Below are 26253 nucleotides of genomic sequence, written 5' to 3' on the forward strand. Positions count from 1 at the left end.
TTTAAAAGGCAGAATCTATTTTGTTGAAAACGTGTGTATTTGTGTGCCTTGCAGACACGGTACTCCTTGAAGGAGGCTTGTGTAGTTCGTTACAACACAGACAGGGATGGGAGGTAACTGCTCACTTGGTCGAAAATGAGCAGCATCATTCTGCTCCCTGGGGCCTCCTCAGGGTGCCACAGGGGGCGGGATGGGGGTGCCAGGCCAGCGCAGCTAGAACCCATCCATCATGGCCAGCAGATCGTCCCCCTTGCTGGCACTCTGCTTCGGCTGCTCCGTGACCTCAAACTCCCCCATGATGCGAGCCAGCTCCTTGTTCCTTTGCCGGTCCTGTTGGAGAAGTGAGAGGGCAAGGCCAAGAAGGGGGTGTGTCAGCACGGCTGCTTCTCTGAGCAGATGGTGTTGAAATTTGCCCCGCCATTGTGATGCGTGTCAGGATAGGGACTCTGGGTACATGCTGCTGAGGGACGGAGGGAGGGCCTGGGATATTCAAGGTTAGCCTGAGATGAGGATGGGACTGACCCCTGGCTTGTGTAATTGCTGGCACCCACCTGAGTAGCTTGTATGTTTATAACCTCGTAGGATAACTCTTCTGGCCTGGTGAGCGCAGCTTGTCTGCAGGAGGCGGTAGAGAAGCGGGTCAAAGGTTAGAGTTTTCTCCTTGCCAGCGTGGCACACCAGCATCTGATCATTTGGCAGCCTGGTTTTTTTTTTTTTTTTTTTTGCCTCACCTTCTGCGGCTTCCCTTCAGCTTTCTGCCCTTTCCCCAAGCAGTGCAGCCTATGCTCCAGAAAGTCAGGTCCTTATCTGTCTCTGTGCCTTTGCATGTACTGAACTGGGCTGAGAATGTTTTTCCCCCTTCCTCTGCTTGGCAAACTCCAAGACCAAGCCCGGATGCCAGCTCCATCTGCCCGTGCAAAGTCAATCACTGTGTCCTCCATTAGCACATTTATGACACGACACTGAACTAACTCATGTCTGGTACATTTTCTTCCTACCCTGCGAGCTTCTGAGGACAGGCTCTAGGTCTTACACTCCCATCTTCGTTTCCCTGGCACTTAACCATAGTACCTGTCACACAGAAGTGCACAAAAGTTAGTTCAATGGGTACGGAACTAGAATCACCCGGTTCTATATTGGGTTGTGAGGAGGATCACGTGAGATAATGGTGCAAAAGTGTTCTATAAACTAAATTTCTGTGTAAATCTGGGTGGGTTACTATCCTTATTGGTTTTGGGGGAGACTACCTTATCCCAAAGATAACATGCTCTGACTCTCCTCTGGTTTCTTAACAGATTTTTCTTACTATGATTATCTTGACTTCCAATATTTCTTGTTCAGCTATGCTTTGCTAAGTAAAATCTTAGAACTATTACTTGAAAGAATCCAGAAGTTTCAGACTATTTAATACTGGTGGATTCTTCTTTAAGTAGGTGATTGAATTTGCTGGGTTTTCTTCTGTGACCTTTACATCTATGTTTATAAATAATACTGGTTTATAATGGCCATTTTTTTGGTTCTTATCACACTTAGGATTTTTAGATATGCCTTGGAAGAAACAGGTTTAAAACATACTCCTCCTCTTCATCCGTGGTGAAGAGATTCAACCGGAATCCTGGCTCAGGGCCACTGGGTTTCTTAATCTCCATCCCTCCCATCAGCCTGGCCAAGAAATTCAGCTCTTCTTTAGCAAGAGGGTTTGGAGCAATGATTTCCTGCAGAAACAATTTCATGATTTTTAGCCACATGAAGGTAATCACATTTCCTGCTGAGACCCCAGATACCCACGGCAGTATTACAGAACCAGGCAAAACAGTAACTGTTTCAATTGTCCTGGGAAGAGCTGTGTCCAAATAAATCGTAGAAAACAGGCTTAACCCAAACAAACAATCCACATCAGAAGCAGAAGGACTTTTAGCAAGCCAGCAAACCAGAGATTCTCACACTTTCAAGATGAGTGGAGGGCCCCAGGCATCCCCGTTCTCCTCAGACGACCTTCCTCCTTGAAGGAGAAGAACATTGCTTCCTCTTCCCTCAGTCTAGTTCCCTGGGCATTTACCAGGAGCCTCAGCCAATGCCCCAGGGCCAAGGGCACTCCTTTCATAGGAGCTACCACACTGCCCTCAGGTGGTCACTGTGGTGAACACACCCCAGACCCATTCCCTCCTTCTGGGGTCTGGCCCTGCTCAACCCTCACCCCTCCTTCCAAGCCCGCTCCTCTAACCCAGCTGCCCCCTGCTCTGCCTCCTCCGCTGTCCGTTTTTTTTTTTTTTTTTTTTTTTTTTTGGTCACTCTGCCGCCAGTTATCCAAAGTAGAGTTCTCCTCTCCCTTCTTCCTCACTGGGGATAAACCCCTCTGCATCTTGCCTAAATGGCAAAGTCCAAATCGCTTAAGCCTCTTTTGAATCGGGCCCTAGACCAGAGTCCTGGTCTAGGCGAGTCTCTGGCCACCTCCCTCAGTTGCATTATGATCTAGCCAAGCGGGAGAGATGCTGCTTCCCCACTTCCCCCAAGTACCGCGGTCTCTGCTCTTTTGTCCCTTGGTGCCCTTGCTTATACTGACACCTTGGTCTGCCTGCCCATTTCTCCCTCTAAGTCACCTTTGTGTCCCTGGGTTCCCAGCCCATAGAAGTTGTTCAATAAATGTTTGTCAAAGAGCTGGGTATTTCCTGACCTGTCCTAGAGCTAGCTAGTAGCTACTTCTGTGAGATTTTATAAAGATGGAATTCAGAGACTCCAAAATCCCACTTGAACTTCGCTGCCACGGCATTATATAGGGTAGCCCTGCATTATGGAGGCTTGCTGCGATGATCAGGAGACACGGGAGCACGGACTCAGCATCTGCAGACCCAGGGGCCTGGGTACAAATGCTATTTCACCCGGCCTGGTGTGTGGTTCCTGCTTAATTATGGTGGCTGAGCCAAGCCTAAAATTACCTAATTAGTCAGATCACTGGAAATCTTCATGAGAAACTACAATTAAAAACCTTTGTACTTGTAAGGCCAAACTGAGAAGATTGCAAACAATGAGAGGGAAACGCTGGCTAGCTTTGAAGTCTAGCGTTTCCACTCTTCTCCCCGTCCAGATTTTTATGTCAAGAAATAAGCTCTGAAGTTGAAGAAGGAAGGCTCACCTGTGTCCGGGAGGCTAAGTTTTTGGATGCTCCAGACATGTGGGTTTCCACGGGCCGGTTCATACTGTACCTGGTATCAACAGAAAACTGTGAAAACATCGTCCAGCCCTTTCACACCCACTTCCTTCTAACTCATAAATGTAGTGCGTAACTTTCATTTTGAAAATGCCGTTAAAAGGCCTCCAGAGGGGTGCCTGGGTGGCTCGGTTGTTAGGTGCCTGTCTTCGGCTCAGGTCATGATCCTAGGGTCCTGGGATCGAGCCCCGCATCAGGCTCCCTGCTCAGCAAGAAGCCTGCTTCTCCCTCTCCTACTCCCCCTGATTATGTTCCTCCTCTCCCTGTGTCTCTCTGTCAAATGAATGGATAAAATCTTAAAAAAAAAAAAAGTATCCAGAAATGTGCTGGGAGTACAGAATATAATCAAGTGGGTGTCAGCCACTCAATTTCACGCTTTCCCAAAGAAAAATACCTGCGAAGCTGCGTGGAAATGGCTCTTCTGGGAAAGGGATGTAAACTACCGCACAGCACGGGAACACTATGTGACGGTCTCGCCTTTCTGACCTCCCCTGGGACACAGGTTTGGGCTAGTTCTCTTCCATGGCCATTTACTATCTTTTATCTCTTCAGCCTCATGAGCTGCCTTATGTTTGGAAATGTTAGGCGCCCTTTGAAAATGTCAGCACTCTGCATGCATTGTATCTGAGGGGAAACGATTTCACTTGTCAGTAGGGATTTTCATAGCGGAAGTCAGGTTGCTTTTTTAAGTGAAGTGACCTCCCTTGGACTTGAACTCATTCAGGGAGGGAGAATTTGCTTACATATTAGTTCCCAGTTTCAGGACGCGGTCTCCATAAAGTTCAAAAGAACCTTCTTTTGGTGTGGTGACATAGTGCCCACCATGCTTGAATTCTACCTTCTTCACTTCTTTGCTCTTGTCGGTGAATATTCTACAATACAAATATGACATGATGGAATGTTCTCCAAGCTTGGGGAGTCCTGGAGGCTTCTTTATTCTTGGTACTATGGGACAAAAAGGAATTCATGCACTCCTTCAAGATAAAGATGTTGGCTGAAGCAATAACAGTGGTAATACAGTAAAAATAATATTTACCAAGTGTACGTTATGTGCTGGGTGCTGTGTGAGCACTTCAGAGCATTACTATCTTACCCACACTCACAGCAACCATTTAACAGATGAGGAAGTGAATCCTGAAGAACTGGGTGGTTGGCCTCAAGTGTCCTCTGGGCGGCACCGTGGGGCATGAGAACCTGACCTTCTAACTGCCACGCTTTACTGAAGGAAGCGGGGGACCGAGCAGGGTGGCACTCTCTGTGGCAGCCCACATGTTGGTTTCCTGGCACCCCAAACATTGGTCTGACAATTACAGTTGAGAATTCACCTGATGAGTCCAGGAACTTCAGTTCCCCAGGGAACAGGTCCGGACACCGGCAACACAAAGCGACCATTAGAATTCTGCACTTTGTCCTTTAGAAATATGGATACCTGGGGAAACAAATACACTTGTCATTTTTCTTGGTATGTTTTCCTAAACATAAGCACTCTGAGGAAGGGAAGTATATAACGGCTTGGGGATGTTACCTAGGGAGTTTATAACAATGAGAGGGAAAGTAGGGTGCCTGGGTGGCTCAGTGGGTTGAGCCTCTGCCTTCGGCTCAGGTCATGGTCTCAGGGTCCTGGGATCAAGCCCTGCATCAGGCTCTCTGCTTGGCAGGGAGGCTGCTTCCCCCTCTCTCTCTGTCTGCCTCTCTGCCTACTGTGATCTCTCTGTCAGGTGAATGAATAAAATCTTAAAAACAAAACAAAACAAACAACAACAACGAGAGGAAAAGACTCAGCATAATCAGCCCTGAAGAGTTACAGTGTTGTACAAACAGATCTTTTTGAAGTGTGTAGCAAGGCTTCCAGGTGTCCTGTATTACCCCATTTTAGAGATGAGGAAGCTGAAGCTCCCGGAGTGAGGGGACTTGCCCAAAGAGAACAGTAAGAGGGCTACGATTCAAAACGAAGTTCACACCCATTCCTCGGTTCCCTCCTGAACTTCCCATACAGCTCTGAGGCAGGAGCCATCAGAACCTCCATTTTATGGATGTGGAATTGGCAGTTCAGACAGAGGTTGACACACTTCCTTGAGGATCCCCCAGCTCATAAGGGGCAGAGCCGAGGATTCTACCCTGGTGTTTCTGACTCTGGAACCCAATCTTTTGGCCATGTGCTAGACTGGTGGGAAGGGGCTGGAGCACGTGGGTCTGGTTGGCATTAGTGCCTGAAGGTTTTCTGTGTGACTGAAAACACCACATTATACGAATTTCTACTTCCTGGTTTGTGTGCCCCCCCCCTTTTTTTTTTTTTAAGTAATCGCTTTATCTTTACCCAACATGGGTCTTCAAGCTCAAAACCCGGAGATCAAGAGTCTCATGCTCTACCGACTGAGCCAGCTGGGCGCGCCCTGGTTTGCACACTTTGTGTTGACGTCAGGGTCAGATTAAATCCCACAAAGGCTGTAGCAGTTAATCAGTTCATTGGATCTTAGCTTCCTCATCTGTAAAAGGAGATAAATTTGAAGACCCCTTCAAACTCTAAAATGCTACAAGATTATATTCATAATATCCTCAAAAGCAAGCATCTCTTGCATGCAAACAAGTAATGTGAAGCGGCTGGCTCTGGGTTTTGGGTAGGTTACACAACCTCTCTGTGCATTGGTTTTCTCTTTGCTAAACTAGGGGTAATAATTCTATTATTTTTCAATAATTATAATTCTATTATTATTCAATTATTATAATTCAAATATTATTCAGTTCTATTCAATGGGCAAGGGCTACCAGCTAAGTCAGATAATGCAAAGGCAGTTATCAGAGAGTCTGATGCACAGTAGGTCTCCATGCATGGTAGCTAATATGCTCAGTATTACAGTCTAATTGGACACAGGACCCGAGCATAAAATGGGGAAAAGGGAGAGTATAAAGCAGGAGATGCTGGGTAGCATGTGCTTACTTAAGTAGCCCACTAAGGAGAATGACCACAGGCATGGGGGTGGGTAGGCCGACTGTGGGTTTGGAGGTGGGTCTAGAGGAAGGTGGGTGTGAAGACATTTTAGAAGCAGAGATGGGAGGTCACAGGGCATGTTTTTTTGGGGGGGAATGTGTAAACTGGTTTGATTGGAGGGTTTGGCTGGATGACTGTTAAGGAATTTTTAAACTTTGAGATTCTGTGACCAAGGAATGTGAATACGAGAATGGAGAAAGAAATTTTGGAGGAGTGGGAATGTATAAGTATGTGCTGGACTTTCTGTGAAACTGATTGCAGCAATGTTGACTATGTCACAGCAGATCTGAAATGTACACGCTTCTGTCCAGTGTGTGGCTGCGTTCGACCCAACAACCTGCCCTTGGCTGGATGGGACTGTTGGGTCTGTCCGCTTGCCCAGCCCCTCTGCTGGCCCTCAGCTGTAAGTGTAACTGTCCCCTGTCCTCCTCTCACTCTACCCTTTTGTCCCCCAGCTGATCCCATCTATTCCCAGTGTTCACCTCTGTGCTGATGGCTCCCAGATCTTGAGCTGCCACTTAGCTTTCTTCTCTGGGCACTGGATGCCTCTATCCCATTGCCTATTACATGTGCCCACCGACAGCTTCCATGGGATGCACCTCAAACTCACCCTGCTCAGAACAGGGTCATCAATTGTTTTCCCAAACCCGATCCTCCTCTGGTGTTCCCAATCATCGTGGATGACACCGCCTGGGCACCACGCCAGCAATCTGCACTCCCCTGCCCCCTGCCTTCCCATGTCTATTTGGTCATCAAGCCCTGCCTCCCCAGTGATCACACCTTGTATCTGGTCCCTCTCCTCCACCCTGTCCCTAGGGCAGACCTTTGTCACCTTTGGCTTGGCTGCTGCAGGTGCCTCCTACCTAGCTGGGCTTCCTGCCTCCCCCTCACCTGGCTGGGATCCCTTCTCCAATCGGCTAATGAAGACACTCTTCTAAACTTCTATCTGACCTTGTCCCTCTCCTGCTTCAGTGGCCCTCTACTGTCTGCCAGATAATGTCCCGTTGGCCCTTGCTCTTCTCTGTAGCCACGTTCTTCCTTGACTCTTATGTTCCAGCCATACCCAAACGCCTGCAGCCTTCCGCTTCCCCGCCACACCCCCACCCCCGAACCACCAAATACGCCAGGCCGATCCGAGCCTCCCGCCTGTATTGAGATGGTGTCCTCCACCAAGGGTGTCCATTTAACCCCTCCCCGTACTTCCCATGGGCCTGTGAAAATCCATTTTTTTAAAAAGATAGCAGATCCTCTAAGAAGACTTTTCATTTTCTTTTTTTTTTTTTTTAATTTATTTAAGTAATCTCTGTACCGAACATGGGGCTTGAACTCACAACCCAGAGATCGAGTCGCACACCCCACCGACTGAGCCAGCCAGGTGCCCTGACTTTTGATTCTCTTTAGTAAAACTGACCACCCTCTCCTTTGTGATCTCTCTTCATATTCTTCTGTTTTAAAATCAAACGTCTGGGGGCGCCTGGGAGGCTCAGTCAGTTAAGCGGCTGCCTTCAGCTCAGGTCATGATCCCAGGGTCCTGGGATCGAGCCCTGTATTGGGCTGCCTGCTCAGAGGGGAGACTGCTTTCCCCTCTCTCCATGCCTGCTGCTCTGCCTACTTGTGCTCTCTCTCTCTGTCAAATAAATAAATAAAATGTCTGTAAGGTGCTTGTGCCTTTTTCCCTTCTCTAATGAGTTCCTGAGGGTAGGAAGCATGTTTCCTACCGAAAGAGGAAACGCAGGTGGGGCCTGAGTGGGGCTGAGGCGTGTCCCTGAGTGTTCGTGTTCCCCAGGGTGGCGGCAGGGCTCTGGTGGCCAGGAGGACAATGAGCCAGGGATGTGAATGCTCCGGGAATGTGGGTGAGCAGCTTGGCAACTTCAGCAGTGAGTGAAGTGTGCAGGGCTTTGCACGGTGTTGTGGTTGCTGGTCTGGCCTCACTAGAGGAGGGCCGCACTGCTGAGGGCAGGAGAACCGTGATGGGAAAGTGGGGGTGGGGGTGGAGGGGAGAGGTGACAGAATGCGACCCTGCTTCTCACACCCTACCCGACCCTGCTTCTCACACCCTACCCGTGGATGAGGGAGAAGGAGCAGCCTCCACAAGGGGCCAGAAGACTTCAAAGGCCACCTCTATGCTGTAGGCTGATAACCCCTCCTCTGGGCTCTCTATCTGCATATTCAGTTGCTCACTTGACATTGCTACTCAGATGCCTAATTGGCAAATCAAACTTAGATAGAATTAATTAATTTGTCTACTCAAATATACTTTCCTCAGTCCTTCCCTCTCTCGGTGGCATGAGGCAGCAGCAGCTGCTCCAGCCAGAAACATGGCAGTCATCCTTCATTCTTCTTTTCCTTCCGCCCCACGTTCAATTTCTCAGTAAGTCTTACTGCTCTTGCCCGGAAGGGATACCCCAGAGGTGATGACCTCTCGCTGTCTCCACTGGTAGCACCTACGCCAAGAACTTTCATTTCTGTGATTTCTATAAGTGTCCTCACTGCTGTCCCACCTCCGCCCCTGTCCTGTGCAGTTCATCTTCTAGAACACAGATCAGACGTTACCACTGACCTTAGGGTGCCTGAAACGTTTTCTTTACTCTTAGAACTGATGCCTCCCTAGGGCATAAAGCCAAGCCAGTCTGGTTATGGCTGACGTCTGGTCTGATTAGTTAGTGCCCCTCTGCACACTACACCTGTGACGGCACACCCCTCCTTGTCTAGACTGGCTTCACTCACGCTGGCTCAACTCACGCTGGTTCCTCTCTAAGGAACACATCGTGCTTTTTCCATCTCAGGGCCTTTGAATGTGCTGTCCCTTCCATTTAGATGTGCTTCCCTGAGATTTTTGTTACTTACATTCTCAACTAAAATGTCTGTCCTCAGAAAGGCTGCCCTTGGCTTGACTTTGACTCTCTCATCTAAGGATGCATGGTCACCTACAGGAGCTACTAGTCAAGTGTGACTATTAAAATTAAGCTAAATGAGGGACGCCTGGGTGGCTCAGATGGTTGAGCGTCTGCCTTTGGCTCAGGTCATGATCCCAGGGTCCTGGAATTGCGTCCTGAAGTGGGCTCCCTGCTCAGTGGGGAGTCTGCTTCTCCCTCTGCTTGTGTGGGCCCTGTCTCTGACAAATAAATAAATAAAATTTTTTAAAAAATTAAGCTAAATTAAAAATTCATTTTCTCAGTCACACTAGCCATATCTCAAGTGCTTGATAGCCACATGTGGCTGGTGACTATCATACTGGACAACACAGATCTAGAACCTCCATCATGACAGATGTGCTATTGGATAGCACTGGTCTCACGTGACATCCCACCCTGTTGCCCTTTATAACTTTCCCTTATCTTGCCATCTTCCTAAGGTTATCAGAACAAGAACCTGACTTCCTTATCCTCCCTGCCTCTTCCTACTAGCGCAGAACCCCGTTAGGCAGGGCCTCGGTCCTGTTCACTTTCGTATCTCTAACTCTGAAAACAGTGTGCTCCATAAACATGCGTTAGACTGACGAGTTTTACAGAGATGAGCTATTTCCAAGGGGAGTGGATCACGGAGGGGAGGGATAGGGAACATTCTATAAAGAGGTGAAGACGGAATGCTGTTTTCTAATGACTGAAACCACGGGGAGCATCCGAGGGAAGGAAGCATGTGTGGGAATGAGAGGACAGGAGAGGGTGGCTGAGCTGAGGAGGCTGCCCTTTTGGAGGCAACTCTGGAAGAACTCTGGAGGGCCAAGGGTCCGGGGATTGGGATGGTTGTAAAGAACGGCTCAGGAGTCCACGCGCAAGTGGACTGCGGTTCCACAGGAAGTGGAACTGGCCAGCCCTGAGTGCAGGTCAGGCCCTCGAGCACACTCAGACTACTTCTCGTTGTTTCTCCATACCACAGAAAGCTCTGGATATCAGGATGAGGCGTTTTGTATTTGCTTTGGTTAAATAGTGAGCAAGGGAGTATTAGATCAGACCTGTGTTTTCTTGATTTAGTCAGTAAGTTTTACAAACAAATCTAAAGACTATCAAGGCTGTTTTGAAAACAGAAAATCCTCACCGGCAATCACAAATTGTGGCTAAACAGAAATACCATTCAAGACCAGACTCGGAAGACCAGCTGAGTGTCACGGAGCAGTGGCTGAATATTGTCAGGAGACGTGATTCCTGTTTTTTTTCATGAACGTTCTGATGTTTCATTGCTTGCCTATTTAGCAAATAAAGCTTAATGTATTTTGTAGTTTAATATACTTTACTGATTTCGTTATAAGCTTATTATTAGGAGTGTCTTTTTATTATAACAAATTTTTTTCTTGTCAAAACTGCGAAATCAATACGGCTGCTCACATCACCATAATCCATAAAACAATGTCCAAATAGGCCCCGTTTAGATAAGAATCTGATGCAAAGCTTTCAATATTTTAAAGTAATACAAAACGTAATGTTATTTGTACTTTCATATTTTTTATTTTATCGATGACTATTAGAGATCTTAACTTATATTGGTGTTGTTATTCCTCGAGCCATAGCAAATAAAATTATTCATTAGGGTTAAACATAAAATTGGCCTCTGAGTTGGAATCTATTTGTCTTCCCTGGTCCATGGAAGGGAAATAACGATCAGGCACTAAGGACATCCTATTGCTTCTTTTTTTTGAATTTTATTGTGTGAATACATTACGCCTACACAAGTACAAGACTCCAAAGGTTCAAAGGGTATACAGTGGAACATAAGTCTCTGTCCTATTCCCACCCTCCATGCAGTTCTCCACAACCAGGAGGTAACCACTGGGACCAGTTTCTGGAAGGAAGCACTCTGTACTGTACACATATGAGCAAATACACACGTATTACACACACTGCTTCAGCTGTGTGCTCGCAGTAAGACATCATCAGATGAAGAAGGTAACACTCAAGAGAGGTGATCTGCCCAAGGTCACGGAGCTGTGTTGGAGCTGGGATTTAGACGCAAGGATGCCTCACTCCAGAGCCTCAGCTCCTTTTGCCTTATCACCCATCCTTCCCTCAGCAGTGTGTTAAGTTATGGAGAGGATCAAAGTCCTATCCAAGAGAGACAGGCACCACATTCAAAAGCTCCACAATGTGTTTTTAAAAGGTGTAGAGCTGTCCTGAGTAGGCCTGACAGGGTCAAGAGGCAGCGTCAGTTGGGAGCAACAGCCAATAAGCAGAGGGGGCCCTGAGCCAGGCTGGGAGCAGCAGGAAGGGAAAGGAGGATGTATAACTTGAAAAGGCAGCTTCGGGAGGCATTTAGATGAGGGTCAGAGAAGGGGAATCGAAGGCGATGCTCTGCTTTAGAGCTGACTGAATGAAGAAGTGGTGGGGCCCTCAACAGAAACTGGGACGTTGGAAGTGGGGCAGGACTGGAATTTTGGAGACGAGTTTTGCTACAGACCTTATGCTGTAGTGGATGGAGACGTGGGTCTAGGTGGCAGAGCTGGAGCAAGGGGAAGGTGTAGGTGAGACTCCAAAGTCTTAGGTGAAGGTGAAGGAAAGGGGGGAAGAAGGGGTGAGGGGCATAGAGCCGGGAGGGGTAGGGCAAGGCCAGGACGGTCTGGTGTCAGGAGAGTCCTGGTAAGGTGGGTTTCATGGGGTGGGACAGCAGCCTCCTGACAGCGTCAGATACTGGAGAGGTTAAGGATGTGAATGGTTTGAGAAAAGGCTTTATTATTAATATCAGACTGGTAGCCTTGAAAATACATTTCCTCCGGAGAAGAGAATAAATCATATTTTCAAGGAACACATCAAGGAACTGGGAAGGAAGGGCAGTATCATTGCCTTCCTTGGTGGACTGAAAAACTGCTGAGCTTTCTTATCAGGAAGTTTGTCATTATGGAGCCAAACACAGAGGAATCACTAATGGGCAACCTCAGCCCTCTTCCGCCTGATCACTCGGCACCCTGTCTCCCTCGGGTGGCGGTGGCAGGGGGTTCCTGGGGTCGCCCAGTCACTCACCCGGATGTGCAGGTCCTGGAAGAAGATGAGGAGCGTCTGCCGAATCAGCTGGAACTCCCCGTCTGAGAGTCCTCCGTATTTCTGCCGGAGGCAAAGCAGAGAGACACTTCACTTCCAGAAGTGAGGTGAGAAGTGCAGACAGGCGGCGCTAGGCGGGCACTTGGGGGCAGGGGCAAGAGAAGCTGGCAGGGGGCTCGGCTGCTGGGGTGAGCAGGGCGGCCCAAGAACCCGAGAGCCCGAGAGCCAGACCCCATCAGGCCCCGCCAGAGCAGGGGACAATTCACCTTTCCTCTTCCCCAAAGATCTGGAGGGACCCTTCCCCAACATTTAGCAGAACGTCCATGGCCAACTGCCTTTCAGAAAAGTCAGGAGGACACGGCCATGCTCTGTGTCGTTGCTTTCCAGACGTGGAAGGAGACAGTGAGAGGGCCTCAGATGGGAATGCCTATTACGTGACCCAAATGGATATGTGCAGAATTTTGGAATTTTTCGGGAGAGTGGCAGGCTTTGCCACCCCTCATGCTGTTCTGTCTGTCATAGAATCTGGCTGTTTTTTAACAAGGGAACGAGAACAAGAACGGGGCTGAGTGGTGAGGAACCGGCGACCCGCTTACGTCAGCCAGCTGCTGGAATGTCTCCTCCACCTGCTGCATGATGGCTGGGGAGTCTTGGATGAAACCCTTGATGGCGTCTAAATGATTGAAAGTGACCAGCAACACATCCTTGGGGCGGGGACACAGCAGTACTTGGTATTTGAAAGCCATAGTCATCAGGTCATAGAGCTGAACAAAATACATAGAAATAGACATCAGAGCCGTCACACATGCTTTCAGGCAGCATTTACGGAAAATCCGTTCTGGGCGTCTCCTAGAGCTCAGGTGACCACGTCGGTGATCACTCAGATGGAGAGCGGAAAGGGGATGGTGAATAATGAAGCCAGGACGACAGGTATAAACCAGGGCATTCTCGGGAAAACCAGGATTTCTGGTCAGCTTATGCGTGCCACTGATGGAACATGATAGGAACAGCACTGGCAGCCGCGGGGCCCTGGACTGCGTCCTGGCCTCAGAGAGAGCAAGTTCAAAAACCAGGCCTCTGCTGCCACAGCTGATGTGCTGTGGATGGCCCTGGCCTCGTCCCTTTGCCTCTCTGAGCCTGACTTTTCTCATCTGTAAAAAAATACTCCCCCAGGCGCCTGGGTGTCTCAGTCGGTTAAGCAGCCAACTCTAGATTTCACTTCAGGTCATGATCTCACGGTTGTGGAATCGACACCCACATTGGGCTCCACGTTCAGTGTGGAGTCTGCTGGAGACTTTTCTCTCTTCTTCTCCCTCCCCTACTTCGAGCTCGCTCTCTTTCTCTCTCTCAACTAAATAAATATGTAAGTAAATACAATGTTAAAAAATACTCCCTAATTTCCTGTTGTTGTTAAATAGCTGAGAGGAGTCAAGGAGAGAGTAGGTGTGCAAGTGGCAAGTGTGAAGTCTGACAACCATGTAAGAGCAACTGTAAGTGATGAACAACACCTAATGAGATAGCAACAAGCCCCACGTGTGGTCTGACCATCCACCGATGATCAGAGGTGAGACACTGGTGAGGACCAATGTGGTCAAGATAGGTTTTGTGGAAGCAGAAGGCTGAGTCATAGGCTCACACTGACTGAGGGAGGGGAGAGACATTCCAGGCGAGGGGAACAGTGCACAGGGGGGCCTAGAGGCAGCAACAAGTGTGCCATTTTCCTGGGAGAACGAGAATAGCCTGATTAGAGAGGCAGTTCGTGTTGGGGTCAGTAGGAAACACAGTTGGATAAGTATGGCAAGGTTAGAATACTAAAGGTTTTAGAGAGACAGGCAAAATAAATTAGACTAGACATGGTGGGGATTAGGGGAGCTACTGAAGTTTTCCGAGCTGTCACAATGGAAGTGGTAATTAAGCTAGATTAGGGAGTTTGGCAATGATGAGAAGGGATGGAAGGGAGACTGGAGGTGGGGAGATTAGCTAGTAGCTGGCTCCTGATAGGTGTGCAATAACATCTAGGGACTATAAGAATGAAAAAAACTTTGCTGGAATAATCCAGACATAAGGCCTAGAATAAAGATGGCGGGCGTGGAAAAAGCCATGAAAAGAAGTGGGTGTGATTCTTCGAAGGAACTGGCTAAGTAGGTTTGGGGCTGAAGAGGACGGCTGTCCGAAACAATCACAGTGTTTTCTACCTGGTGCCTGGGAGAAGGCTGACGCTGACAGTGGCAGGGCAGTCTGAGGGTTAGGGGCGGAAGGAACCAGTCTGGGAGAGAAGCTATGAGCATGACCAATGCAGGAGAGAGACTAATTACACCCATGGAGTGTAGTGCTGGGCACACCCACATACATCACCTTATTTCATCCCATTCACTCTTCACATGGGACTTTATGACGAAGATGTTAGCCCCAGTTTAAAAATGAAGAGACTTGCTTAATTCCACATAGCTGGTCATAAGTGGCAGGGTGAGCTTTGAACTCAGGACTTTCAGATCCTAGCACTTGCTGGAATTTTCTACATGATCCCATTTCTCCAACATGCAGCTAAACATTTGATTTAGAAAGCCGAGTAGCCGGGAATACCCTGGGGCGTGTGTGGTGGGAATGTAGAATACTGAAGATACAGACATGGCACTCTCTGTTGTCATTATCACACGTTAAGCCCCTGTCGTGGATAGGACACCATGAGAGGAATAAAGGATAAAACCAGGTAGAAGATAAAGAAATGAAAATTCAGAGTTATTCAGTAAATTGAGTCTACAGCTAGCAACTGGTAAGGCTAAGACTTGAATCCAGGTTTTTGATTCCAAATTCTGTGTCCTTTCTCCATGGAAACCTAAATCTTCTTAAAGGCAGAAGGAGAAGAGCGAGCAGTGCAGGGATGATTAACATTGACTGAACATCTATTATGTGCCAGGCCTACGTGTGTTATGTTTTCTCACTTACCCCTCCTGAAACTGATGAAAAAGCCATTATTATCCCCATTTTATAGATGAGAAAATAGAGGCTCAAGGAAATAAAGTAACTTTCCAGAAGTAAGTGAGAGGAGGTAAGGGCACAGTTAAAGGCTCTCTGAGGTTAGAGACGGCTCTCTGAGGTTAGCCTGGCAGGAAGTAAGCACAGGTTTTGTATAAAGCTTAAAACTCACTCAGTCCTCAGGATTTATACAAATTCACATAATGGAGGAGCTAAAAAATGAATTCTTTAAAAATTGTTATTATTGGGCGCCTGGGTGGCTCAGTGGGTTAAGCCTCTGCCTTCGGCTCAGGTCATGGTCTCAGGGTCCTGGGATGGAGCCCTGCATTGGGCTCTCTGCTCAGCGGGAAGCCTGCTTCACCACCCCCCCTCTGCCTGCCTCTCTGCCTACTTGTGATCTCTCTGTCAAATGAATAAATAAAATCTTTTAAAAAATTGTTATTATTATTGCTATTATTAAAAGTAACTGAAGTTCATATTTGATTCAGATTTCATTAGTTTTCCCCTAATGTCCTATTTCTGTTCCAGGACCCCCATTACATTTAGTCATCAGGTCTCCTTAAGCCTCGCTTGGCTGTGACAATTTCTCTAACTGTTTTTGTTTTTGGTGGCCTTGAGAGTTTTAAGTACTGGCCAGGTACTTATAACATGACCTCCAAATGTTATCTGTTTGACTTTATTTATTTGACATAGAGAGAGAGAGAGAGAGAGTGCACAAGCAGGGGGAGCAGCAGAGGGAGAGGGAGAAGTAGGCTCGCCGCTGAGCACGACACCCCATGCAGGGCTCAATCCCAGGACCCTGGGATCATGACCGGAGCTGAAGGCAGCTACTTAATGGACTGAGTCACCCAGGCGCCCCAACTGTCTGATGTTTTTCTCACAATCAGAACGGAGTGTAGGTTTTTGGGAGGAAGACCACGGAGGTAGAGTGCTATCCTCATCACATTGCATCAGGGTACACAAGACCAACATCACTTATCACCATTGACCTTGTTGTGTTTGTCATTTTCCCACTGTAAGTCAGGTATTCTCTGCCCTTTCCATACTGCCCCTTTGGAAGGAAGTCACTGAGTATAGCCCCCATACAGGGAGGGGGGGTATCTATATTCTGAATTTTTGAATATTTTTGAATAGAAGATTTGTCTATTCTCTGCCATTATTTATTTGGAATTATTATTTTAAAAAAATCAGAGTGCCCCAATAATTTGTTTCCCAAAGAAACAAATATGTTCAGGGGTGCCTGGGTGGCTCAGTTGGTTGAGCATCTGCCTTTGGCTTGGGTCATAATCCCGGGGTCCTGGGACTGAGCCCTGCATTGGGCTCCTTGCTCAGCAGGAAGCCTGTTTCTCCCTCTCCCTCTGCCTGCCACTCCCCCTGCTAGTGCTCACTCTCTGTCAAATAAATGAAAGAAATCTTAAAAAAAGAAAAAAAGAAACAGATATGTTCATGTTCTTTTTTTTTTTTTTTAAAGATTTTATCCATTCATTTGAGAGAGAGTGATTGCGAGAGAGCACGAGCCCCTCGTGGGAGGGAGAAGCAGACTCCCTGCTGAGCAGGAAGCCTGACACAGGGCTTGATCCCAGGACCCCAGGATCATGACCCAAGACAAAGGCTGGACACCCAACCAACTGAGCCACTCAGGAGCCTCAATATGCTCATGTGCTAAGTAAAGACTAAGCAGTTTTGATTTGGCTTTACAAATGCCTTGTTTCCTCATCACAGAGCTGACGTTTATTAAGAATGAAGCAGAATTAAAGTTTTTACGGATAGGCACTTGCATTGGGTTGAGGAGTGTGTTCTTAAATATGGGTGTGAATGCCAGCTCCCTCTTTGGGCAGGCAGAATGACACGATCATCAGAGGGGGTGGGATGGATGACTTGAGGTCCTTTTTAACTCCGGAACTCAATACCAACAACTGATATTTACACATACCTTTTCTTGGCAAGGCACCACAGCTTATCTCCTCTCATTAGACCCAGTCTGTGCTCATGCACCAAAGATAAAAGAAATGCAACAACGGGACAGAGGCAGTGGTCTGCTCACCTTATCCATGCTGGCCTGGTTCAGTCTCATAATGGAGGCATGAGCCAGGCGGTCGTAGACAGTCCTCAGGGCCTTCTTGGAGTAGAGCTCTTGGGGTTTGAATAACTCTTCCATAAACTTTCGATTGAACATGGTTGAGATGATGTCATTCAAAACTGTAGAGACAAGAGAGAAAATAGCTGAGCAAGGTACCAGAGGCAGATTTATTCAGGAAATGCTGTCTGTGTATGAATGGAATGCAGGAGCTGGGTCTATGCAGAGTGGGGATGCTGATGTGCTGGTGAGATCTGCTCCCTCGGGAGAAACCACATAGGCGTCCCAGTAGAAAGCAGGGTCCAGAATGCCTTATGAGACTGTCTCCGAGCAAACAGAAATGTGACAATGTACGAATGTGTTGTGCTTCAGTGGTTACAAACCACTGTTATACGTATGTTTTCTCACTTGATGATAAGAGAGATGTTTCTTTAAAAAGGATTCCTATGAACATTTTAGATTAGATCTCCTTAAAATGAGAAACAGCAGAGCTCTTTTTTCAGTTTGTTTAGCTAATCTAGAACTTTTTTTAAAAAAAGATTTTATTTATTTATTTGACAGAGACAGTGAGAGAAGGAACACAAGCAGGGGGAGTGGGAGAGGGAGAAGCAGGCTTCCGGCTTAGCAGGACCCTGGGATCATGACCTGAGCCCAAGGCAGATGTTTAATGACTGAGCCACCCAGGCGCCCCACTGATTTATAACGTTTTTACTTAAAATTAAATTTCACTAAAATGGGACCAATAATGGTAATTGACTTTTTTTAAAGAACAAGCATTTTATGAAAATAGACGAGTCTACCCACTGGTTAGAGATGAAAACATTTTTAATGCTTCTACAAGACATATACTTCAGATTAGCACCATTTTAGAACGCCTTAATTTCTACTTTAGTCTATAATATTGATATTACACTGTGGTGATGTGTCTTATATTGTTGTTCAAACGGAAAATTTCCATCTGGTGAGAATAAAATCCAAAGGGATGTGCAAACCAAAGTGTCTATAATTCTAGTTTTTCATCCACTCATTCATTTCAATATTTTGTGCTACTCAAATAATATTAGCTGAAGGCCAGGAAAACCCTCTGGTATAAGAAATAGGAACAGGTATGTATGAATACAGATCATTTTTTTTTTTTTAAGATTTTATTTATTTGACAGAGAGAGACACAGCAAGAGAGGGAACGCAAGCAGAGGGAGTGGGAAAGGGAGAAGCAGGCTTCCCAGCTGAGCTGGGAGCCTGATGAGGAGCTGGATCCCAAGACTCTGGGATCATGACCTGAGCCGAAGGCAGAGGCTTTAACCCACTGAGCCACCCAGGCGCCCTGGAACACAGATTATTCTTTTTTTAAAAATTTATTTATTTGACAGACAGAGATCACAAGTAGGCAGAGAGGCAGGCAGAGAGAGAGGAGGAAGCAGGCTCCCCGCTGAGCAGAGAGCCCGATGTGGGGCTTGATCCCAGGACTTGGGATCATGACCTGAGCCGAAGGCAGAGGCTTTAACCCACTGAGCCACCCAGGCACCCCAGATTATTCTTAATTAAGCCAGATATATCCTGGCCTCAGGGTGACAGAATATGGATGCTGAATACTATGAATGTACGTTCATAGTAATTAAAACTTGAAAGAAAACCAATGACTTACAATAATTTTACAAAATCAATTATTAAACACGAGTGATTATCACTGAAGAATACAAATGCCCCTTTCTCTTGCCAAATGTTGCACCAGGTGATTGGTTGTGACCATGTATTTTAGAGACAGGGGGCAAGGTAGCTCATTCAGATCATGGTTTAGGCACCCTTTCCAGCTTTAAGTAATTGATAGAAGTACCCTGGGGGCCACGCCAGCATTGGGGGGCCTGGCTAGCCCAGTTCGTAGAGCATGCGACTCTTGATCATGGGGTTGTGTTTGAGCCCCATTTTGGGAGTAGAGATTACTTTAAAAAACTCATGGGGTGCTTGGGTGGCTCAGTTGGTTAAACATCTGACTCTTGATCTCAGCTCAGGTTTTGATCTCAGGGTAGTGAGTTCAATTTCCATGTTGGGCTCCTTGCTGGGTATGGAGCCTACTTACAAAAAAAAAAAAAAAAACAACAGCTTTAAAAAAGGGATCTCAAAGAGCAATTTTGGGGGAAGGGGGAGCTGAGGGCTGGTTGAATTTAACTCTTACATGGAAGGGCTAGAGAGAGAGGAGGGAAGGGATCTCCCATATTTTGACAAAAAAGAACTAAATGACTTGACTCCTTTCAGATGTGTTGAACTCTCATTTGACCTTGGACTTTACTTGAGGCTCTACCCTCTTTGTGAGGAAGAACCAAATCCATTACCAACACAGGGTATCTCTCACATCTGACAATGTGAACCCGTCGCAGCTTGCCCTTAATGTGCACTAACATTTCCCCAGTGTGGACAGCTTGGAGACTTAGGAACTTTTCTGGGTTTCTTCAAGAATGGTCTTTTGGCTTAGAACTAAGCAAGCAGGGACCTGCAAGAAACTGGATTTTCTACCTTTCTCTTACCATAGCCTGTATCAAGAGCAGAATTTACAAGCAAATAGGTACAAATGAAAAGCCACACGTGAGGCCTTGAGAGAAAGAATTTGAAGAACTTTCCATGGATTTATGTAGGGCAAACAGGTGTGCCCAAGAGGAAGAATTCCAGCTGCAGGATCACATCAGCTGATTCTGTCGATGCTTTCAGTTACTGCCATTTGCCTGGGTGCTGAGCCATTTCTCTAGGGTCTTTGAGTCCCTAGCAGCATCTGTGAAAATAGCTAAGACCCAACTATATCAGTTCTAAAAGAAAGAAAATTGCGGGGGGATTGTTAGTCACTCCGGCAAAGTAAAAAGCAAAAGGAAGGCTTTCCTCCTGGGCAGAGAATAGGCTATACATCATTATGGCTCCTTGCACACTAACAACCAGAAAGTCTTCCTGTTGTTCAGAGTATAGCACACGCTGTCCCTGGGGGCCGAGCAGTGGATACAAATGACCCCACAGAGGACATGGCAGTTTGATGATAGGGCCCTGGTACCCAGAACTCCCAACTCCAGAATTTAAGTCTTTGTAAAGAATATGGGGGCACAAATCGACAAGTTTATACCTCACACTCTGCTTTCCCTAGCACTTGGTTGAGGTGGGCCTAAATCTGTACCAGATATGAGATAAACACCAGCACCCAAAGTGGAACTGGCCGCTATCCGTGCCCTAGAGAAGCAGCCCACGTATTTAAGTTAAACTGAGAAATGGGTTTAATCAGACCTGTCAGTCAGTCTTGGTGTTAGTTTTTGGCACTTGCATGAGCTTTGCATAATTTCATGAGTCAGGAATGCACTAGGAGCCAGGCTGGGCGGGGGCGGAGACTAAGGGCAGAGAAGGAAGTAATTTTTCACAGGTGCATCAAAAGTGTTAGCAACTGAGTTCTTAACAGATCAGGTTGCTTGTCCCAGGTTCTGATTAGGAAGTCAGTTTCTGCTCATTATTTTGCAATGCCTAAGTTAAAATAAATTCCAATGATTCAATCATGTACACTAACAGCCTTCCTAATCCACACCTCTTGCTTGAAATTCCACCCTGTGTCAAGAGGTGGGCCAAAAATTACTCATAGGAAATGGTAAGACAATAAAAATATATCAAGCACTTCAGTTAGGTTTTTCTTTGACCCTGGCCTGTTGAAATAATTCTCTTGATGAAAGCAACCGAGTTTTTACCAACCACCTGTGCTATACATTTGTTTATTAGGAACATGCAATTTGGAACCGAGGGTAAAAGGGAGAAGCTACTACTTCTGGATGGTTACCATTTTTGAATCCTTACTATGTTCCAGGCACAGGGCTTAGAACTTTCCATGCATTCTCTCTTTTAAGCCCCAAGACAACTCTGAATTATTCTCCTTACTCTATGAAGGAGGAACATTGAGTCTTCAAGAGGTTAAAGTCCAAGGTCACACAGCTGGTGGCGGAAGTGAAACTGGGATGGGGTGTTTGGTTTTAATGCTCATTCTCTTAGATACTACATGCGCCATCTCCTCAGCATACTTGGTATGCTGAGAGCACTGAGACTCAATAGGACGATGGCTGATGACATGCATCAGCTGCACCCAGATGTCAAGTGATGGAAGGTCGCTGCAACATTTAAGGCGGAGAAAGGCTGAGGTTTTATTCTGAGGAACCGGCAAGTTTTTCTGGTTTGCCGCTAGTCGTGGCCAAAGGGGAAACTGAAGATTTGACACAAGGCCAGAGCGCATGCTCGTCCGGCAGCCGTGCAGCCGCCTGCTTCCATTTTCCTCCGTCGCTCTATAGAGACCAGTGTGTGGAGGAGAACAGCTCAGGGAGGAGCACTGGCGTCGAAGCATAATTCTTTAGCTGTGCGATACTGTCACAGAATTGTTTTAAGGACTACCAAGTAGGACAGCCGACCCAGAAGTGTGGCTGATGGCCTGCAGAACTTGGAACCGATGAGACAAATACCTCCGGTGCCATATGGTCCTTTGGCCAAGTTGTGCTTGGTTTTCATCCTACATGCTATGCTGTATTTATTTAAGTGAGAGATTCCAACGTACAACCAGTCTCTTGGCTAAAGAGAAACTCACGCCTGTGTTTTTCCTTAGACATATTTAGAGTGGTCGCCCAGTCAGCCCAGGGATGAAGGACCCAGTGAGCCTGTGGATGCAGACTGAACGCATGCAGCCCAGAGATAGCATACCTCGTTTTCTGTCCACCTCTGTCCATTCATCTACATGAAGCATATAAAAAGAAAACACCGTTCATGAAGCAAGAACATTCTTTTCAAGGAGGCTTTAAAAATACCAATTCCAATGATCTGGTCAATGAAACTTCATTTTGCATGTTTGCATTAATGTCTAATGTAAATACTCTCTGCCTTCCAGTAGAAACTTTGAAAAGGTTGATGGGTAAGTTAACAAGTTCCAAAAAAGCCCCGTGGGAGAGGAAACCCAGCAATAGCTCCCCTGGGGTTTATCTTGAAAGGCGAGAAGTCATTTTCTCTAATGCTGAGAATACACATCATTCAAAACAAGGCTTTACAAAGGCGCCTGGGTGGCACAGTCAGGGAAGCATCTGACGCAGGAGGACCGGGCGGTGGTGCCTCAAGGGACTCACGAACTCTAAGGGACCTTGGCTCCCCGCTGTTGACAAAGTGGAGCGGGCTGGAGAAAGCATGCCCAGGGTTCCTGCACTCTTGCGGGCAATGACGCTCAGCTCCAGCAGAGGTCGCTGGAGTGCCGCGCCCTCCCCTCCCCGGTCCTCCTGAGGATCCAAGGGAATTTGATAAAGCATGTCCCGCTCTTTCTATTTTTCCAGATGACTTGCTTATGCCAATTTCACTTTAGTTGTATTTTGAGTGGGAGGAAGGCCCAAGGCTATCCAGACCTGCCTGCTGAATTGGAGCTAGAAAAAGAAAAAGAGGACTTCGCCACCATTTGGTTGCTCAGTCCTTCACTGTGATCTGCTCGCATTGGAAAAATCACTTACTGGCTGTGTGTCTCAGCAAGCCCTCTGTAAAATGACGGATGTAAACAAAATGTAATAGGGTCTTATTGATGAGGATTTGTGAGAGGACCGGCTGAGGCCAAGGCCACTTTTATTATTCTTGTTATTGCTTAAAACGGGGACAACATTCAAATGCAACACTCCGAAGTTGCCTGCCCCATGGCGAGAACACTTCCTTTCTGTTGAATGCTAAACTAGAGGCTCCGCCCGTGGTGAAAAACTGCAGCATCTGCATTGGCCTTGTGGGAGCCGCAGGGCCTCCAGGAGACCAATTAGTTGTGTAAGAGAATGAAAACACCTAGAAGAAATATGATTTCCATTCACAGCATCAGCGATTCCCATCATTGACCGTGGCTGCTGTTTTATGGGCCTCTGTGTACCAGCAACTGTCACGGCGCTCCTGTGGCTACACCAGCTCTCACTGGTGGGATAGAGGGGGTGATTCTCAGCTTTCTGTATCCTGTACCCTCCACCTTGTTTTCCGGCTGTCGTCTATGAATCCCCATGAGCCAGTTACTTTCTGTCATTTCTTTCATAAAATCAGTGGGTCCATTGGACAATTTTTTCAGAGCTCCCCCTTTCTTCCTGATCTCCCATCCCCCCATCCCCAAGGATTCTGATACAGTCCCCCCACGTATGGAACAATAGAGTAGCAGTTAAGGACATACAGGCTAAGACTATGAGTTCTGGAGCCTGATAACCTGGGTTCAAATTCTTTATTCTTCCTCCTACTGACTATGTAACCCCAGGCAAATTAACTTTTTTTTCCCCATCTGTAAAATGGGCATAGTATTACCTACATGATGGTACAGTTGTGGGGATTAAGGTCTTCAGAGAAGTCACCTAAACTGTGGAAGGAAGGAAGGGGTGTGTGAATGTGAATTACTAAAATCAGCTGAAACTCCTTAAAGCTGTATTTAGCAAACTCAGAACTATAGCTCCTGAAGACAAAGGAAACCAGTCCCTTCATATTCACAGGGTCTTGCCCAGACCGCCTCTTGAAAGCCAACACCTGCTACTCATTGTGTTAAACATGTTGAATACATGATCTCATTCAATTCTGACAACTTTGCTGTATGTGTGATGCCTGTTTAATGGAAAAAGAAACAGGCTTATAGAGGTAACTCTCCAAGGTCATACATCTAGTTAAAGGGCAAAGCTGGAATTGGAACCCAATTGTATGGCTGCAGAGAGTACGCTCTTAATTGCTAATTTATACCATTTTTCAAGATGCAGACCGCCAGTGCAAGGACGACCTGTCAGCTCACTGGTGCCATTAGCCCGAATGCAATCACAGAACATATGTGCCAAGGAAAACAGAACCCTCTCGAGGAAGAAATGGCAACATCATATAAAACAGCCAATTTAGATCATCAGTTCAACAAACATTGACTGAATACCAATTTATTCTGGTCTAGGAGCTATGCTAGGTGCTGGAGTACAAAGATGAAGAAGATAATCACGTGGTGGGGGGAGACACCCACAGACCATTTCAGTATAACTTGGCCAGTGAGTGATAAGATAGGGAGAGGCATGCATGGGGTGTGATGGGAGTATTCTCAGATCCTTGCCTGGTGTGGGGAGGTTTCCTGAAGGAACTGATTCTCCAGCCGAATAATGCAGTATGGAAGAGGAACCATTAGCATAGATATGGGAGCTTTGGGGTAGAATGGGGATTATTAGCACAGAAACGTGAATGAACATTTTTTAAATGTAGGCCTCCAAGCAGTTTGGTATTAAGATACAAAGTAGGAGGCAGGCAGTGGTGGAAGGTGGGACTGCAGAGGTGGAGACAGATCAGGTCAGCAGGGACCCAGAAATGTCCTGCCTTAGACTTGGTCTCCATCCAAACATCAGTGAAAGCTGACAAAGGGTTTTAAGTAGCAGGGCGTATGGACGGATTTGCATTTGAGAAAGCTCATGGGCAGCAGTGTGCAGAATGAATGGAGAGGGTATGCGATAGGGAGTTCTTTTTATCTCTTTGTGCATGGACTTGGACTCAATCACACAGATACAGTAGTGAGTGTCTGAATATGTATGCTTAACATCTGAATCTGTACGTTTAACATCAGTTGAGCATACGGATTTCTGGAGAGAATAAATTTTTAATCTAGGGTCATGTCAGTTACCTTTACACCAATTTATCTTTCTCTACCTTGAATTATATATTTCTTCTGCACTTAATCCCAGGAAACTTGGTGAAAGCAGTTGTTGGTTGAGAAGGAAGGAAAAGAAGAAAATGGTGGCAGAGAGTTCTGGGTGGCATTTCTCTGGAGATTAGATGTGGTGTATATGGATGACAGATTTTGCATTTTAGAAAGTCTCATATAATTATTTCCAGAACTGCCTTCTCTTCCAATAATTGTGAAGGGAATAACGCAACTTTCTTATGTTTTCTTTTACATCATTATTTCAGAATCCCACCTTTCTAGAAATAGCTTCTGAAATTAGCAAGACTGGCCTCAGCTCAAGGAGGATAGCATACAGAGGAAAGGAGAATCAGCACCTGTTGGGGTGCGGGGTGGTGGGGGAGAGGATGCTTGCACTAGCAGGGTGTTTCCCAGGTGATGGGCGCTGGGTCTCCTATATTTGGGAGGGACTGGTTGTCAAGAGAGACAGGGAAATCACCTCTCCAGTTTGAGGGGATGAGGAAATGGGGTGTGTGTGTGTGTGTGTGTGTGTGTGTGTGTGTGTGTCAGGTTCCTTAATAATAGACCCTAGCGCGGGTGTTAAATCCTTCTGCTGTGAAAATATCTTTTGGGGAATTTGACTCCTGAGGGGCCCTGAGCGGATGCTCTGTGGCTACAGGAGCGCGGCGTGCAGGGGTGTTGGTCAGTCTGTAGGGGGGCCTGGCTGTGGAAGACCGGCTGTGCGCGCGGCGGCGGCGGCGGCGAGGGGAACTGGCGGCGGGGCGTGGGGCTGGCTGTGCGGGCCGGGCGCCTCTCACCTTTGCGGGCCTTGTCTGCCGGGATATTCTGGGCCCGCAGCCGCTGGTCCAGGATGTAAAGCATCTCCCCGCCCAAGTTCAAGAAGAGCAGCGGTAGAGTCCGGAGCGACATGGTGCCAGATGCGGGCAGAAGAGGCGAAGGGCCACGGGGCTGGGTAGCCGGCGGCCAGGATGCCCGGCCTTTGGGTCCGGTCGCCTGGTTACCAGGGCAACGCGGCGGCTGGCAGAAGACGCCAATCAGAGGGCCGTTTGTTGGAAGGCGCGGGGGGCGGACGCTGATTGGGCCGGCGGCAGCGGCCTCCGCGGGAGGTTGCGTCCCCGGCTCCTCCAGTGGTTTTCCCTCCAGCACAGGCGGTGGGTAGCGGCCGTGGCTTAGTTCGTTCTCCTGACCCGCGATCCTCCGCCAGAGAACGAGGAAGGCCGGAGCAGAACTTCCGAGCGGTCTCGGGGTGGCCGGACCTGGAGTGGGATGGTGGCTGAGCCCTTTCCTAGCCCTGCGACTCTGGGCAGGTGTTTGAGGGCGGCCTTCCCCCGCACGGAACGTGGAGGCGCGAGCCATCTCTCGTGGGTGCAGAGA

The 26253-nt window shown here is 47.3% G+C and overlaps 1 protein-coding gene across 2 annotated transcripts; it reads right to left on the minus strand.

The window, feature by feature from the left end:
• OSCP1 (organic solute carrier partner 1) lies at positions 1-25860 on the minus strand. Of its 2 annotated transcripts, XM_032877273.1 has the most exons (11): positions 25677-25860; positions 21924-21953; positions 17187-17341; positions 12763-12930; positions 12149-12229; positions 4534-4637; positions 3952-4080; positions 3134-3203; positions 1576-1715; positions 552-615; positions 1-330 (listed from the first exon to the last, which is right to left on the minus strand). In XM_032877273.1, the coding sequence occupies exons 1-11, from the start codon at positions 25786-25788 to the stop codon at positions 214-216; spliced, it is 1170 nt and encodes a 389-aa protein (XP_032733164.1). In that variant the 5' UTR covers positions 25789-25860; the 3' UTR covers positions 1-213. The 2 variants fall into 2 exon arrangements, with proteins under 2 accessions (XP_032733164.1, XP_032733166.1); XM_032877275.1 differs by lacking the exon at positions 21924-21953 and having other exon boundaries at positions 214-330.
• Between the last annotated feature and the right edge of the window lie 393 nt (positions 25861-26253).

Source organism: Lontra canadensis, unplaced genomic scaffold (assembly GCF_010015895.1).
Source record: "Lontra canadensis isolate GAN:19392208 unplaced genomic scaffold, GSC_riverotter_1.0 scaffold60, whole genome shotgun sequence".
NCBI classification, from domain to species: domain Eukaryota; kingdom Metazoa; phylum Chordata; class Mammalia; order Carnivora; family Mustelidae; genus Lontra; species Lontra canadensis.

Coding starts and splice junctions, on each gene's coding strand:
- OSCP1 (XM_032877273.1), bottom strand. CDS start 25,788: ATGTCGCTCCGGACTCTACCGCTGCTCTTCTTGAACTTGGGCGGGGAG. Junction 4,638..12,148: donor TCCAGGACCTGCACATCCGG/GTGAGTGACTGG, acceptor TTGTTTCCCCAG/GTATCCATATTTCTAAAGGA. Junction 616..1,575: donor ACCACGGATGAAGAGGAGGA/GTATGTTTTAAA, acceptor CGCCTCCTGCAG/ACAAGCTGCGCTCACCAGGC.